At 37.7% G+C, this 17903-nt stretch overlaps 1 protein-coding gene and 1 long non-coding RNA gene across 16 annotated transcripts in view; one reads left to right on the top strand and one right to left on the bottom strand.

The window, feature by feature from the left end:
* Nucleotides 1–17903, top strand: part of LOC144309457 (outer dynein arm-docking complex subunit 2-like) — a 271308-nt gene that overhangs the window by 205537 nt on the left and 47868 nt on the right. For 11 of the 15 annotated variants that reach the window (XM_077890518.1, XM_077890512.1, XM_077890510.1 and 8 more), the window contains one exon: nt 3205–3264. The exons of 2 other annotated variants lie outside the window; for them this stretch is intronic. In XM_077890518.1, the coding sequence (XP_077746644.1) occupies nt 3205–3264 (60 nt within the window). Of the gene's footprint in view, nt 1–3204; nt 3270–17366; nt 17403–17903 lie in introns of all 15 variants that reach the window. 2 more of the 15 variants (XM_077890521.1, XM_077890519.1) reach the window with 2 other exon arrangements.
* The window catches only part of LOC144309462 (uncharacterized), a 186917-nt gene that overhangs the window by 99337 nt on the left and 69677 nt on the right, over nt 1–17903 (bottom strand). The window lies entirely within an intron of this gene.

Here is a 17903-nt window from a genome sequence, read left to right on the forward strand (position 1 = left end):
ACACCCAGTGCTCATTACATCAAATGCCCTCCTTAATGCCCATCACTTAGTTACCTCATACCTCCACTCAATATGCAGAGCATCTTAACCTCAAAGTAATGTTGATTGTGTTAGCCCCTGAAGACACAGAGATGAAAGTAAGGGGTTCAGCCTTCAGGAGAAGCTGTGAGTGTGTTTGACTGCAAACCAGTATGGTGTAGGAGCAATGGTCCACCACTGGTGGAGGTGGGCATCTAAAAGGTCAACCACAGCTAGATCCTGGCCCCACAGATTACACATAGCAAACAAGGGAGCCACATGCTCCTATAAGACCCACAGGAGAGTTTTCAGGAACAGAGAGGCCCCATTGAATGAAAGAATTGCTGATGGAGGCAGTTGACTATGACTACAGATTTCAAGATCAGGTGCAGGCATGATGGCCCATGGACCAGGGAAAACTAGACACACCTCAGGAAGTGCTAGCCCCGGGAGTCCAGGTCCAGAAATCAGGCCAGACCACCTCCCTCTCCATGGGTACTTACACCAAGGGATGCAGTGTGTATATATGGGTAAGAGCATGGGATCTGGAGCCTGTGTTCAAATCCTGGCTTTCCCAAACATTGCAACTTTGGGCAAGTGACTTAATCTCTCTATGCTTTAGTTTCCTCATCTGTAACACTAGACTATTAATGATAGTATTTAACTTTGGGTTTGTTGAGAGCATTAAATGAATTGACATATATAAGGCCCTTTGAATAGTACCTGATACCTGGCAGGCATTAATTGTTTGTTGAAATCTTAGCTATTGCTATTATTAGTTCCATCCTTCCCAAGGGATACCTATCCTCCCTGCCTCTCCTGGATCTTTAATGGTGGAATGAGTGGAGGAATGTCATTTCTGGTAAAGACTGGGTGATGATGATCTGAGAAAGCTTGCCTGAGCTTTCACTTATATCTGGCCTGGGCTTTGCTTTGTAAAGGGAGAGATCTTCCCCACCACCCATTCCCTGAGTCACTGGGCACAACAACCAGAAAGCTGGGAAGTCATTTATTCTCTGTCTCCTGGGTTCCCCTCCACAAGGCAGAGAGAGGGCTATTACCCTGGGCCACTGGCTGCCATATGCCTTGCTTCTCACCCTGTACACTTCTTGAGAGCTAGACTGTGCCTTTCCTATAGTGCCTTTCACATCACATCCCATCACAGGTGATCAGCAACATTTTCTTGATTGACACAGGAAACAAAGAACTGCCCCACCTGCTTATCATACCCAAAAAGATGTAATAGAGAAAAAATTTACTTAAAAGTAAAATCTTCGGATCCCTGGGTGGCGCAGCGGTTTGGCGCCTACCTTTGGCCCAGGGCGCGATCCTGGAGACCCGGGATCGAATCCCATATCGGGCTCCCGGTGCATGGAGCCTGCTTCTCCCTCTGCCTGTGTCTCTGCCTCTCTCTCTCTCTCTGTAACTATCATAAATAAATAAAAAAAATTAAAAAAAAAACGTAAAATCTTCCCAGAAATGTAAGATGTGTATTGAAGAAGCTAGATTAACATAAAATTAGTATTGATACAAATAAGCTACTTTAGTAACCCAGATCCAAGTAGATTTTAAAGTAAGATTGAAGGAATGACTTTATGAAAATGTCTGATCAGAATCTCTGGACTGGTCCTGGAATCAGCTTAGGGATGTGACCCATTCCAGTTCTCTCAGGATACAGAGACAGGGTGAATAAATAAAAAAAATCTTTTAAAAAATGTAACACTTTGGTATATAATTGAAATTCTGTAGACTAAGTATTTGGCTTAAAAAATATCTTCTCTAAAATTTGTAAACAAAAATTTTCAAATCTGGGAACAGTAAACAAGGCTATCACTCGTGTAAAACTCAATAGCAATGTGTTTGAACTGTGTTCTACCAAATGTCTAGCTAAGACTATCGGAATAGAGGGACTGAGTTTCTGGGATTGTGGTGCAAGTAGTGGTTTGGGATAGTTGTTGAAAGGGTACAAGTGTAGATTGGGCAGATCTGTGTGGAATGAACAAATGATGAACAAGCTTACATCACCAGTTGAGGAGTGAGAAGCAAGGAGAGGTGTTTTGCAGTGAGAAAGAAATTCTAGAAAATGAGCATGGAGACCAAAGTTTGGCCCTCTTTCTATGGTGAAGATGAGTGGTTTTTTTGCATATCATAGAATCAAAGAAGGTACCAGAGAGTCACTATGAAAAACAAGAAGAAATAGGCAGAGTTCTAGGAACCCAAGCCCTACTTTTTCTTCAGATGTTCCATTTTGTCTTACATATGATATTTATGTATATATGAATTTCATGGGATAGTTAAGATTCAGTTTGAGGGCAGGAGAGGAAAAGATTTCCACTGCTTAAAAAATTTTTTTTTAAAATCACTGGCCTAAATACCATGCTTAGGGCCAGCCCTGAAGTTCTAAACAGCTAACCTAGCAAAAACCATGCAAGGTGGGCTCTGAAATGAACACAGTCTTTGTGTTCATTAATTAATAAAATTAATTCAGTTTCTTTCACTGAAATTTTAAATTCTTACACAGATGACACTAAGAAGTATCCTTTTAAATAATTTTAGCAAAAAAGAGAAGACTAAAATTAATATTTAGGCATATATTAAAAACTTCAAGGATTATCAGGAGTTTTTGTCAGAGTTGTTGGAAACATTACTTTGCAAAATTAATGGTCATATTTTTGGTTGCCATTTTTACAAATCTTAAACATTCGGTGGGTTTTAAAAGAGAAATTAAGTAAGCACAATCACATTTGACTTATTCCTTCCCACAAATTGTATCACAAAAGGAAAACATTTCCCAAATGGGTAGCAAGTGATGAGACAGACTTCTAAGGCACACTTGATACCAGTAGGGTGCAAGGAAAGGAAAACCAGAAGAGGCCTTGAGAATGAGGTTAAGTCAACTGGAGTTTAAGAAAAGCAACCATTGGGCAAAAAGAATCTTTCATTTAAGGTTATTTCCCAAGAAATTAGTCATTTATTTTCATCCTTATGAGCTTAGTTCCAATTTAGTAGGAGCAGGGAAAGCTATTTCTTTGACAATGAAGAAGAAAAAATGTGGCTCTTCTCTCCAGCCTTGTGCTTTATTTTTTTTTTTCCATATTAAGCTGCTCTTAAAGCTGAAAAGAAATCAAAATGAAATTGGGAAAGTGGTTTCACTAAAGGATTTTTTTTTCCTTTTCAATTCTTCAGCTTCAACTTTTCTGGATATCTTTCCATTTTTGCTCCCATGCAGGACGAATTCTATATCTAGTAAGGTATTTTAAATATTAACATGTCTTTGGTTTTGAATTCCTTCTAATAATGTGCCAGTTTTTGGAGATAAATATAAATGCAAACAATATAACATTAATAATTCAGACTGATTCTAGTATTGAGGAGTATTGTGGAAATCATTATCCCTTTTAATATATCCATTTTGAGATAATGCTTGGCCTTATTTTTATAGTAAACAATTTTAAATTTTTTCTTAGCTTGGCAAGATATAATTTTATAGTTTGACATCAGACTTTATAAATTCTTAGCATTTGCTAGAGCAAAGTAAACCAAACCAAAATCTTTCCAATGATAATTTCTTAAGGTAATTAAGCTAAATACCTTCTTATAAATGGCGCTTATCTTTTATTGTTTTAAAATACTTCCATGTGAAATTATCAATTATAGACCTACGTCTGTATTTAGTAGGGATATTACTCACATGAACTTGCATTCAAGATTAAAAAGAAAATTGAGTTACAGGCAGAAAATAATTTGACTTTCTGTCCTACACCTACAAACTTATCCTTAACTACATTCAGTCTATACACCTCTCTTGTCTTTGCGTGTTCCTTCTCCTGGCTATACTCCACTATACTCATGATCTCATTTTATCTCCAAAAGCTGGAGATTTTGACATTGGCTATTCCCTCTAACTTCTGCATATTTAATCTTAATATCTCATTGCCTACTTACTCATTTCATATTGCACCATCAGTTGATCACATCCACTATGGAATCCACCATATCAGAGGAGTTTCATTCTCTAGAGATCCTCATTTCTCCAGCTGTCCTTGATTCTTCAGCCAATTCCATTGGCTTTTACCTTCAAAAATTCTGAGATTGCTTTATTGGTAATCTCTAGAATTTTCAAGTATCCAAATCCAAGGTATTCTTTTCAGTCCTCAAATTACTTAATCTCCCTAAGTCTCATTATAATATTGATCCCACCATCTTCTTAAAGTGCCACCTTTCCTTAGCTCCTGTGATTCCATAGTCTCCTGGTCCTCCTTTCACCTCTTTGTTGACTCTTCATCTCCTTTGCGGGTCTCACTTCTTTCTGGCTAATCCACTTGTTATGACTTTTTAAATAACATAAGTAATGTATGTTCACTGATAACAAATTAGAAACTAAAGATGAAAAAAAAGATAAAAAATATTAACTGAAGCCTGCTGAAGAAGACCTCTGTGAATTTTTTTTTGAGGAACTTTGGCTTTGAACATCTTGAAAGATACAGAGATGTGATATATGTGTATATGTGATATCACACACATATTTACATAGCTTTATGAAGCCTATGTATCTTTATGAAGCCTTAACAACAGCTTTGAAAGCCATGGTCCATGAATTATGAGACTGGGTGACATTTCTCTTAGAGGGTATATAGAGAAAAGAAAAAATGAGAGGGTTGATATGATATCCTGAGTCATACCACGAAGGCAAAGAAAGAGGATTATGCACACACACACACACACACACACACACACACAAGCAGAGTATTAAAGAGAAAAAATCAAAACAAATAAGGAAAGTGCTATTTTAGGAAAGTCAAGAAGAGAGATTATTTTGAGAACAAGGACATAACCAGTGGGACCAACTGAAAAGTGAAGAAAAACAAGAACAAAAAGCACATACTAGATTCATAGCAAAGCAATTTCTAATAACCTCAGAAAAGAGATGAGGAAATGAAGACAGCTAGTGAGGCCACTCTGGAAAGTTTGGCAGAGAAGAAGAGGGAACAAGAATGGTAGCTGAAAGGGGAGGTAAAGGCAGATTGGGTGGTTTTTTCTTTGTTTATTTTGTGTCCTGAGACAGTAGAAACTTGAGTGTGCTTATGTGCTCATTGGCAAGTGCAGGAAGAGAGGGGAGCCAGTGAAGGTATCGGACTGAGAATGATATGGAGCAAGCTCCTAGAGGAATGGAGAGGTAGGGGAACACAGAGCTTGAGGGCATGGAGATGAGTTTAGCCTGGAGGAGAGACACCTCTTGTGTATGACAGATGGCAAGGGGGAAAGGATGGGCACAATTGCAGTGGTAATCTATGCACGAGATGACAGGGAGCTGGGCAATTTCCCTTTTTGTGATTTCTATTTTCCCCATCAAGTAGGAGGCAAAGGCACAGGCTGAGAGCAAGGGAACTGAAGTAGTGAGTTGGGTAATTTGAGGAGAATAGAGAAAGTTTTAAATAGCTGCTGCAGAGAAAAAAAGCTGATGAGAAAGGATACCTTTGTGGATTGCCAGAATTGAGAGCCAGTTGAGATAAGAGACCATGAACATGTGTGCATTATCCAGAAGCTTAGTTGGGATCTGGGATTTCAATTTGTAATATCAGTATGTTAGGAGAATAGTAGAGAAAAGAGAGCTAAACTTAGTGATGGAAAAGCAGCTGACATGGTGAAGCCCAGAAGGTAGGTAAGAGCAGGAAGACTGTGAATATACAAGTGTCTCCTGTGTTTTCAGTCCCGTTCTGTCTCTACCAGAACCTGGAGCTTCTGCTAGAGGGCAATTAGAGGCAGATATGGAACAGTTACTGGATTAGTAAGGCCCAAGTATGACCATGAGAATAGCTGACTAGTTTTATGGAGTAGGGGTAAAAATCAATGGAACTGAGAAGGTCAAATTCTGAGGCTATGGGTGACATTATTGTTTGGGTCAAAGTGTTTATTTTTTTTATTTTGAGATGAGATGTCATCTTAAGTCACAATTTTATTCATGTTACCAAAAAACAAAAACAAAAACAAAAACAAAACACCAAAACAAACAAAACCCATAGTCAGTAGTTCAGATGTTAGCTAAGGCTGCCATTCCCATGATCATGTAGGAAATATTGGCTCAAGCTTCCCTCTGCTTTCCATGCCCTAGACAATGTCTAATTTAGAGGGAATTCTGTGTATTACCCAGAGTCTGATTATTTCATTCAGGTTATGGATTGTTTCATTCTTATAAGCATTTTGTACCCAGAGCTGACATAGATTTCAAATTTCACCCTTTTATCTTGTTCTCCCCACTAACTTCTACCTTGATGAGAATAATAAACAAAAACATTCTTATAAAGTCATTGTATACAAAGCAAAAAAATTTAATTAAAAAAATCAAAGATTTGTAGTGATGGAAGGAAGTATACATTGTAGCAATGCCAACAACTTCAAGACAGGTATTACATTTGGCAGCTGGTAAAAAACCCATGGCCGTTTCTGAACTAGGCTTTCATTCTCCCAGTGGATCACTTTACTGTCTCTTCCCTTCTCTGCCTTTTCTTCTTAAAAAGAAGAACAGATTCTCACAAATTGCTGATCTGAGTGATTCAGTTTTCTCTAGGCTATACCTTTCAAAGTTAGCTCCAGATCTTCTTGCATATCAAAAATTTGGCCTCATCCTTAAATCCAAGAAAGATGATAGTGGCTCAGATCACCGCAGCAGAGGTAAAGAGGTCAGATTCTGGGTACATTTTGAGGGTAAAACAGGATCGGTTCATGGCTTGGATAAAGGCAGTGAGAGAAAGCAAGAAGTCAGGGATACTCCAAAGTTTTTGGCCCAAGCAGCTAGAGAGATGAGTTGACATGAACTGAGGTGTGGAGGCCATAGGGAAATAGGTTTTGAAAGGGTCAGGGATTGAGCTCTGTTCATCCTCTGTGAAACTCAGTGTATTTTCTTTCCAAGTGCAGATGTCAAACAGGCAATTGAATGGTCTGAGCTGGAGACTTATATATACATATATTTGATAAATAAATAAATAAATAAATAAATAAATAAATAAATAAATAAATAAATAAAAAAAAATATATATATATACAGCCTCTCTCAGAAAAATATTTCTAAATACTCTCTCAAAAACTGTTCTAACAATAGAACACAGGCAACCACATAGACTTTCAGTCTCTTCTCAATGGGAGATAACTCACGTTAAATGCAGGCATTGTATTAAGAGTTGATATCCAGGACATTTTTCCTGGAGTCTGAAGAAAACCTATAGCTTGTTCCAAGCATATTAAACTCTTGAATATACTTTTGCTTCCTTCTGAAATCTAACATTACGTTCAAGTGACTAAAAAAAAGACGGAGAATTGGAGAGGAGAAAATAACAAAATTTTGTAAATTCAAATTCAGTGGAAGAGTGACAACTGCCTGGCAGACCTCAGGAATCAGAATGTAAAGTCAACAGTGGGAGAAACTCAAAAAAAACCCAGCTTACAATGTGGAAGCCTCAAAATATTAAGAACTGGTAGCCCTAAGTGCCTCTGGAATTGGTCTGTAGGGTTCAGGATGGAGGCTATAATAAGGGAAACTGAGTAAAAGCTAGAGCCCCTTCCCTAACTCCACTCAGTAAGTCACTGCCCTTTCCCAACACAGCAGCTGCCCAAATAAAACAGTCTCTGGACTGGAGGACAGCAGCCCCTGTGAAGTAAAGATATTCTACTGAAGATGGAGATTAAGTGACCATATAAACACCGAAGCTAAATGGATGATCTGCCCTTCTCAGTCCCAAATTCCTACAAGTGAGTCCCTTCCTCTACAGGTTGGAGTTTGAAAAGCTCTTCCTTGGAGAATCTGACTAGCTCAACACAGAAGATTTCAAGATACTGACCTGGGGAAGACCCCAGCCAGCCTTTCCAGGGCCTCTGGTGGCTGTGGGAAACTGTTGTATGTGAATTAGAAAAAGATGTTCCCTCTGAGAAGATGTAGCTTTGTTGGTCTGAGACTTAAAAAGGAGATAACACGTTTGAGGGAAGAAAAAGGCATCCCTTCTTCCTTGACCAGTGAAATAGTGAGAAAATGAGAGCTGCTTTTCAGGCCCCTTTAATCCGGTGTTTTCATCGAGAGCACAATCCTGAGTGGCCTGAGACCACTCAGATTATCCTACAGTAAAACACAGCCAACAAGCCCCATTTATGTGCTCAAATTCTCTATTCACCCAACAAGTAACATCTGAAGAATGTTTTGAATATAGAAGACAAAAACTGAAACAAATGGAAACAAATCAGTGCTTGGAAGAAACATAGTGTAGCAGAGAGAATGAAAAAAGTGAACATCCTCAGAGAGATAGATAGATAGATAGATAGATAGATAGAAAGAAAGAAAGAAAGAAAGAAAGAAAGAAAGAAAGAAAGAAAGAAAGAAAGAAAAAGAAAAAGAAAAAGAAAAGAGAGCATTCAGGGAACATGAATTGGAAGATAAATCTCTCAGAGGTCTCTATCCATTGAGAAGATCCAATAATTATAGGGGCACCTGGGGTCCAGTCAGTTAAGCCTCTGATTCTTGTTTTCAGTTCACATAGTGATTTCATGGGTCTTGGGATCGAGCCCCACATCAGACTCCATGCTCAGCAGGGAGCCTGCTTGTGTATTCTCTCCCTCTGCTCCTCCCCACCATTTGCTCTCACTTTCTTTCTCCCTCTGTCTCTCTAAAAATAAATAAATACATCTTTAAAAAAAAAAAGAAGAAGAAGAAGATCTAACAATTGTAAATATTTATGTCCCCAACTTGGGAGCACCCAAAAATATGTCAATTAAAAACAAACATAAAGAAACTCACTGATAATAATACAATAATAGTAGGGGACCTTAACACCCCACTGATTTCCAAGCAGAAAATCAACAAAGAAACAATGGCTTTGAATGACATACTGGATTAGATGAACTTAATAGATATATTAACACTTCATCATAAAGCAGCAGAAAACACATTATTTTCAAGTACACATTGAAGATTCTCCAGAATAGATCACATACTGGATCACAAGTCAGCCCTCAACAAATAACAAAAAGATTGAGATCATACCATCCATATTTTCAGACCACATGCTATAAAACTTGACATCAATCACAAGAAAAAAATTGGAAAGACCATAAATACAAGGAACTTAAGGAACATCCTACTAAAGAACAAATGGGCTAACCAGGAAATTAAAAAAGAAATTAAAAAAAATAATACATGGAAGCAAGTGAAAATGAAAACATGACAGTCCAAAACCTTTGGGATGCAGCAAAGACAGTCCTAAGAGGGAATTATATAGCAATACAGGCCTACTCTAGAAGCAAGAAAAATCTCAAATATTCAACCGAACCTTACACCTAAAAGAGCTAGAAAAGGAGCAGCAAATAAAGTGTAACATCAACGGAAAAAAGGAAATAGTAAAGATTAGAGCAGAGGTAAATGATATAGAAACAAACAAACAAACAGTAGAACAGATTGACAGTAAGAGCTGGTTCTTTGAAAGAATTAATAAAATTGATAAACCCTTAGCGAGACTTACCAAAAAGAAAAGAGAAGGTACCCAAATAAATAAAATCACAAATGAAAGAGGAGAGATCACTACTAACACCACAGAAATACAATTAGAATATTATGAAAAAATTATATGCCAACAAACTAGGCAATCTGGGAGAAATGGGTAAATTCCTAGAAACATACAAACTACCAAAACTGAACAGAAATAGAAAATTTGAACAGACCATAACCAGCAAAGAAATTGGAAGATTAATCAAAAATCTTCCAACCAACAAGAGTCCAGGACTAGGTAGCTTCATAGGCAAATTCTACCAGACATTTAAAGAAGAGTTACTTCTTTAACTTAATCTTCTAAAACTAAACTTATTCTTCTCACATTGTTTCCAAAAATAGAAATGAAAGGTACAATTCCAAAGTCATTCTACAAGGCCAGCATTACTTGATTCCAAAACCAAAGACCCCACTAAAAAGGAGGGGAGAATTATAGGCCAATAACCTTCATGACCATGGATGCAAAAATTCTCATCAAGATACTAGCAAATCAAATCCAACAGTACATTAAAAGAATTATTCACCATGATCAAGAGGGAATTATTCCTGGGCTGCCAGGATGGTTCAATATTCACAAATCAATCAATGTGATATACCACCTTAATAAAAGAAAGGATAAGACCCATGTGATCCTCTCAGATGCAGAAGAAGCATTTGGCAAAAGACAGCATCCATTCCTTATAAAAACCCTCAACAAAGTAGGAATAGATGGATAGATGAAACATACGTCGACATCATAAAAGCCATATTGGAAAGACCCACAGCTTATACCATCTTCCTGAGAGCTTTTCCTCCATGGTCAGGAACAAGGACAGGGATGCCTTGTTCTCACCACTACTATTTAACATAGTCCTGGCAGCCTTAGCCTCAGCAATCAGACAACAGAGAGAAGTAAAAGGCATCTAAATTGTCAAGGAAGTAGTCACTTTCACTATTTACAGATAACATGATACTCTATGTAGAAAACTTGAAAGACTCCATGAAAAAATTGCTAGAACAAACACATGAATTCAGTAAAGTCTCAGGATATAAAATCAACATACAAAAATCTCTTGCATTTCTATACAGCAATAATGAAGCAGCAGAAAAAGTCAAGGAATTGATCCCATTTACAATACACCAAGAATCGTAAGGTATCTAGGAATAAACCGAAGAGGATTAAACCGAACCCAAACCATAAGATGCCTAGGAATAAACTGAATCAAAGAACCAAAGACCTGTATTCTGAAAACTGTAGAACACTTATGAAAGAAATTAAAGAAGACACAAAGAAATGGAAAACATTCCATGCTTGTGGAAGAACAAACATTGTTAAAATGTCTATACTACCCAAAGCAATCCACACATTTAATGCAATCCCTATCAAAATACCACCAGCATTTTTCACAGAGCTAGACCAAACAATCCTAAAATTTGTACAGAAATTCAAAAGACCCTGAATAGCCAAAGCAATCCTGAAAATTTTAGAAAAGCAAAGCTGGAATCATCACGATTCCAGACTTCAAGCTCTATTGCAAAGCTGTGTCATCAAGACAGTATGGTACTAGCACAACAAATACAAGTACAACAAATGGTATGGTACTGGCACAACAAATACAGGTACATAGATCAATGGAACAGAACAGAGAATCCAGAAATGGACCTACAACTCTATGGTCAGCTATTCTTTGACAAAGCAGAAAGAATATCCAATGGGAAAAAAATCTCTTCAACACATGGTGTTGGGAAAACTGGACAGCAACATGCAGAAGAATGAAACTGGACCACTTTCTTGAAATAAATTCAAAATTGATGCAAGACTGAAATGTGAACCAGCAAACCACCAGAATCCTAGAGGAGAACACAGGCAGCAACCTCTTCACCCTGGGCCAGAGCAACTTCTTACTAGATACATCACTAGAGGAAAGGGAAACGAAAACAAAAATGAACTACTGGGAGTTAAGATAAAAATCTTCTGCACAGTGAAGAAAACAGTCAAAAAAACTAAAAGCCTATGTAATGGGAGAAGATATTTGCAAATGACATATCTGAAAAAGGGTTAGTATCCGAAATCTATAAAGAACTTAGCAAACTCGACACCCCAAAAACAAATAATCCAGTTAAAAAATGGGCAGAAGACAAAATAGACATTTTTTCCAAAGACCCAGATGGCTAACAGATATATGAAAAGATGCTCAACATCACTCATCATCAGGGAGATAAAATACAAATCAAAACCACAATCACCTCACCTGTCAGAATGGCTAAAATTAACAACTCAGGAAACAATGTTAGTGAGGATGCAGAGAAAAGGGAACCGTCTTGGCACTGTTGGTGGGAAAGCAAGCTGGTGCAGCCACTCTGGAGAACATTTTGGAGGTTCCTCAAAAAGTTGAACTTTTTGCTCAAGGAATTGAGGAATTGCTATGCCCCAGCAATTGCACTACTAACGATACCAAAATACAGAAAGAATACATGCATCCCAATGTTTATAGCAACATTATCAACAATAGCCAAACTATGGAAAGAGCCCAGGTATCCATCGACTGATGAATGGATAAAGAAGATGTGGCATATATACCATAGAATATTAGCCATCAAAAAGAATGAAATTTTGCCATTTGTAACAATGTGGATAGAGCTAGAGTGTTTTATAAGCAAAATAAGCTAAGCAAAATAAGTCAGAGAAAGACAAATATATGATTTCACTCATATGTGGAATTTAAGAAACAAAACAGATGAATATATGGGAATGGGGAAAATTAGGGGGAAGCAAACTGTAAGAGATACTTCATGATAGAGAACAAACCGAGGTTGCTGGAGGGGTGGTAAGAGGGGATGGGCTAGGTGGGTGATGGGTATTAAGGAGGGCATTTGTTGGGATCCCTGGGTGGCGCAGCGGTTTGGCGCCTGCCTTTGGCCCAGGGCGCGATCCTGGAGACCCAGGATCAAATCCCACGTCAGGCTCCCGGTGCATGGAGCCTGCTTCTCCCTCTGCCTGTGTCTCTGCCTCTCTCTCTCTGTGTGTGTGACTATCATAAATAAATAAAAATTTAAAAAAAAAAAGGAGGGCATTTGTGATGAGCACTGGGTGTTGTATGTGATGAATCACTAAATTCTACTCCAGAAACCAATATTGCACTGTATGTTAACTAACTAAAATTTAAATAAAAATTTAAAAAGAAAAAAACTCTCAGAAAGAGTAAAAACATAAAGAGATGAAAAAAGGAAAGATAAAAATAAAAAAAAAAAAACAGTGCAAAAGATCTAACTTCAGAATATTAGTTCCACAAAGGAATAACTGAGAAAATGGAGAGGAGGAAATGAAATGAAATAGTTCAATAGAATTTCCCAGAGTTGGAGTACATGACTTACCAGATTGAAATGATGCATCAGGTTCCCTGTATACAATGGATAAAAGTATACCTATCCACAAGATATAGCACTGTAAAATTTTAGAACATTAAGTATAATAATAATAATAGTAATAATAATAATGAAAGATTCTGTAATGTTCAGAAGAGAAAGGATAGAAAAAGAAGATAGAGTGAACAAGAGAAACCAAACATGAAGAACACTTTGGGCTTCTCAACAGTAACATTGGAAGCAAGAAGAAAATGGAGGAATGCCTTCAAAACTCATCCAACTCTTCAAAATTATTTCTCACCTAGAATCCTATATTCAGTAAAACTCTTAATCAAGTCATAGAAAAGACATGTGAGTCTTAAGAAGTTTACCTCCTTTGCACATTTGTCAAGAGGCTACTGGAGAGTGTGACTCTGCCAGTATCTTTAAATCTTCAAAGAGAATGTTGAGTTATACTTTTTGTTGGTGGTGGTGGTTGACTATGCATTTTTTTTAAATTTATTGGAGTTCAATTTGCCAACATATAGCATAACACCCAGTGCTCATCCTGCCAAGGGCCCCCTTCAGTGCCCATCAGCCAGTCACCCCAACCCCCTGCCCCCCTCTCCTTCCACTACCCCTTGTTCATTTCCCAGAGTTAGGTGTCTCTCATGTTTTGTCACTCTCACTGATATTTTCAGAGAATGTTGAGTTACTTTGATTCAAACTTGATTTTGTCTTGACCACGTATTGATGAAGTTCCTGACTGCTTTATTTCCTAGATCATTTTACCCCACAAAAGTGTTCTTTGACTTCCTTCTAAAGAACCAGAGGAAAGTCATAGTGATAACCCAAGGCAGGAAATACAGAGTGGTCTATTCCTTCTACTATATTTCCATGGGACCTGCAGTAACCTGTCAGTACTACATCCTGCCAGCGTTCCCAATTGCAATGAGCCCGGTCTCTCAGGGCTCCCTCCTTTCTCCTTAGATCCCATCACAGAGGCAGAACTTGATAGGGACTCAGAGACTTTACCCTGCTGACCTTCCTCTGAGGGCCTCTTGCCTTTCCTTACAGAAGTGCCCACCCACGTGACTCTCAGCCTCCACTGGGTAGCAATAACCTGACTTCTTCATAAGAGGATATCATGCCAGCCAATACAGTGCTGAAAATGTTTTGTTACATCTCACTTGTTACTAGAATCAGAACAGTGCTTGAAGTATGTTTTCTCTTAGAATAGTGCTTGAAGTATGTTTTCTATTGGAATAATAATGGCTAAGAACTAAAGAGTAGTTACTGTGAGCCAAACCTTGTTCTGGGATCCTTATCAGATATAACTTTGTCTCCTTTATGGATAATATTATAGAAAATAATAAACATGGGATTATCATAGGTGGCTTCCCCATGCACATTCCTCTTGGCCCCTATCATATACTCCATCTTTTCCCAGTTTATTACCTTTGTCTGAGAGCAGGAGCAGGCTGGGTGCGAATCTTTTCCTTAATGTGCCTTGTAAAGGTCAGGCAGGGGAAGGGACAATCATTTAAAATATTAAATTATCAGTGTACTTCATTTCGCTGTGGTCTTCTCCATGTTCCTTCGCTTAGATTGAATTTTTTAATTTCAACATCTTCCAACCCAATAGAAAGAAGTAGAAAATCTGACCAAAAAAGCATCTGAGTTCTGATCAAACTCATAAATGAGTTTATAGGATAGGGGCACCTGGGTGGCTCAGTGGTTAAGCGTTTGCCTTCAGCTCACTACATGGGGCTCCCCGCAGGGAGCCTGCTTCTCCCTCCGATTCTCTCTCTCTGTGTCTCTCATGAATAAAGAAATAAAATCTCAAAAAAAAATGAGTTTATAGGATAATCTTTTCCAAAATGAAGGTAGTTTTATTCAATTATTCTAATAGCAAAGGAGGTGTGATTGAGTTCTGGTTTTCTATAATATAAATTAATAAATAATATCGCTTAGCCTTAACTTTTTGTGAATATTTTGAATTATAGCCACTTCCCTATTCATCGAACTTCTCCCATTTCTCTTGCAAGCATATTCCATATCTAATGCTTTTGTCTCATTTTTATTAATAGCTACTTCATGCCTTTATTTAGCAATGGGGGTGATGTCCTTCTGGACTAGAGACTGATGCAGGAGGAAACTATAATTTGAGCAACTGATCCATCTATTACCATGAACACAGAGTTCTGCTAGTGCCACTTTCTTCCCTTATTTTTTTCACATAACAGGACATGACAAGAAGAAGTAGCCGAAGCCTCATATAGCTGTGTCTGCTTTAGCAGCTTTCATATGATAATAAAATGAGGTACAAGAAAATAAATAAATTGATAAAAATATTGAATTGTTGATCAAGAGTTAAAAGTTGCAAGCTAGAAAAGGGATTTAAGTGGGAGTTATAATACCGAGACACCTAAGCCATGTGTTATAGTAACCAAGGAGAGCTGGCTACTCTGTTCTTCCTTCTCATTATTTTTCAATAATGTTCATAGAGCACTATTTGCTCTTTTTGCAGAGAGAATAAGAATATAAATTAAATAAATGTGTTCATAGAGGTGTGTGTGTGTATGCATGTGCACATATGTATAAAACTGCCTAACAATCTTATATTGACGTATGTTCCCATGGTCACTTCCTGGACCCTGTCAATAAGCAATACAAGTTTATCTATAAAATCTTAAACTCCACATAATCCATTCTCAAACTCTAATGTCCTATTTTTCAACTTCCTGAGCTTCCATCTCACTGTTTTCTCACTTCACAGAGATCTGCCTTCCTACCTTCCTAATTCTTACAGGTCATCCTCCCAGATTATAAGTAGGCTTCTTTTTTTTTTTTTTTTTTTTTTTTTTTTTTTTTTTTTTTTAGATTTATCTATTCATGAGAGACACACAAAAAGACAAAAAGAGAGGAGGCAGAGACACAAGCAGGTTCCTTGCCGGGAGCCCAATGCGGAACTCAATCTTAGATCCCAGGATCATGCCCTGAGCCAAAGGCAGATGCTAAACCACTGAGCCACCCAGGCATCCCTATGAGTAGCCTTCTGTTTGTCCTTTCAGTCAGCTCAGACTGTATGACTATTCAAATGAGTTGCAGTGCTATAACCTATTTCCTCCATCTTACACCTCAGTGATCGGATGATGCTGGAGAAAAACACTAGTAATGTTATTAAAAAGATAAACTGAGGCATGATTCAAACCAGGCAGTGCCAAACTGAAAGTGGTTAGGAGCACTCCAGGAGCTAGGGGAAAGTTTTTAACAAGATACAGAAGCAAAGCAAGGAAATTATTTGATTGGCTATAGCATAAGCTCTTGCCTTATTTGGGAAAGCCTATTTGTGATTGGTTGGCCTCAGGTTTCATATTCTTAGATTCAAGTGTGTTGATTCTGGATTAGGTTTTGGTTTGCTTACATAGGCCACCAAATCTTTAGAGACACTTTATCTAATGGCCTCCTGTTTAATTACTTTAACAATGCAAAACTCTCAAGTCAGGAGCTCCCCCAAACAGCTCTGTTTCCCTTATTCAGAAGACGGTATTTCTTTCTCTTGACTCTTAGAAGACTGATCATGTCTTATTCCCTTTGCTTCTCTAGAATTTTGCCCCTTGTCAGTGAACTTCACAATTTAGGACATTACTCTGGATACAGTATGAATGATTGACTGGGGGCCAGGCAAGAGAGGGTGCAAGGACAGTGGGAAAGTGCTGTAGGCTTTACAGGGGTGATGACAATGGCAATAGAGAGAAGCAAATGACTTTGGAATAAGTGTAGGCAGTTGAATCACAAAGATATAATTGTTGGATAGAAGCAGGGGAGATGAGGTGGGAGTGTGAGGTGAGGAGATTTCTGGCTTGAGCAACTAAGTGGTGATATCTTCACTGATATAGGAGAATACTGGGGATGGGGGACCCAGGTTTAGATAGGAAAAAAATTAGAAATTTTATCTGTAATATATTAGGTTCGAGATAGTTCTGAGATTGCCTAATATAGAGATGTCCAAGAAGCACTGGTGGGACTGTTGAACATGATGAAAAATAAGGACCAGGATGTGACCCTGGAAGTGGAGGACAATTCCATGGACAATGAGGAGGTCGAGGACCTGAGTTGCCAGACATCCTTCAGTACCTCAATTTTATCAGGGTTTTCTCAACTCCAACTTTCCAAATGTTTTATATTTTTCATTTTTATTTCAATCATTAATTCACCTGGACATAATGTTTATGTATGATGAAAGATTACCATCTTTATTTTCTTCTTTTTGGATAACCAGATATCCTTGGGCCATTTGTGTTCAACACAAGCTTAACCCCCAAATGTCCCTTGAATTCATTTTGCCCTGAAGGACTTCAGGATCCTTCCCTTTCTTTTCTATAATCCATATTCTGCATGGTGTCATGAAATTTGTCTTTCTAAAATACAAATGTGATCATGTCACTCTGCTGATTAAACTGTTTAAATAACTTCTTTTTATTGCCTACAGAATAAAAGTCCAATCCCTAAGCCTGTCATATTTAAGGTATTTCACATTTATCTTTACAATATCTCTTTGCTTATCACATCTTTTCTGTCATCAACATTTGTACCCAAATGCTACTGTGTAGAAAATAGATGACTCGAATTAAATTTTCAAATCCTTTGTCAGAACTACTCATCTGATTCATAACTGATAGACTTTTTTAAAGTTCTAATTAATTTCTTTGTCAGTTTTTGGTGTCTACATTTTTTATGTCATTTTTTGGTGTATTAGGCATGATACAGTATTATAAGTTTTAGAGTTTATAATCTAAAGGACAGAAAGCATTAATCTACATATCTATTTAATAGGAAAGACATAGGGGCACGTGTCTGGCTCAGTTGGAAGAGCATGCAACTCTTGATCTCGGGGTTGTAGGTTTGAATCCCACATTGGGTGTAGAGATTACTTAAATACATAAAAAACAAAACTTAAAAAAAATAAAAGGGATGATATAAGGATAGTAATAGGCATTTGAGTAAACTGCTATGATAGTTCTGATAA

This window comes from Canis aureus, unplaced genomic scaffold (assembly GCF_053574225.1).
Source record: "Canis aureus isolate CA01 unplaced genomic scaffold, VMU_Caureus_v.1.0 NW_027326411.1_RagTag, whole genome shotgun sequence".
Classification (NCBI taxonomy): domain Eukaryota; kingdom Metazoa; phylum Chordata; class Mammalia; order Carnivora; family Canidae; genus Canis; species Canis aureus.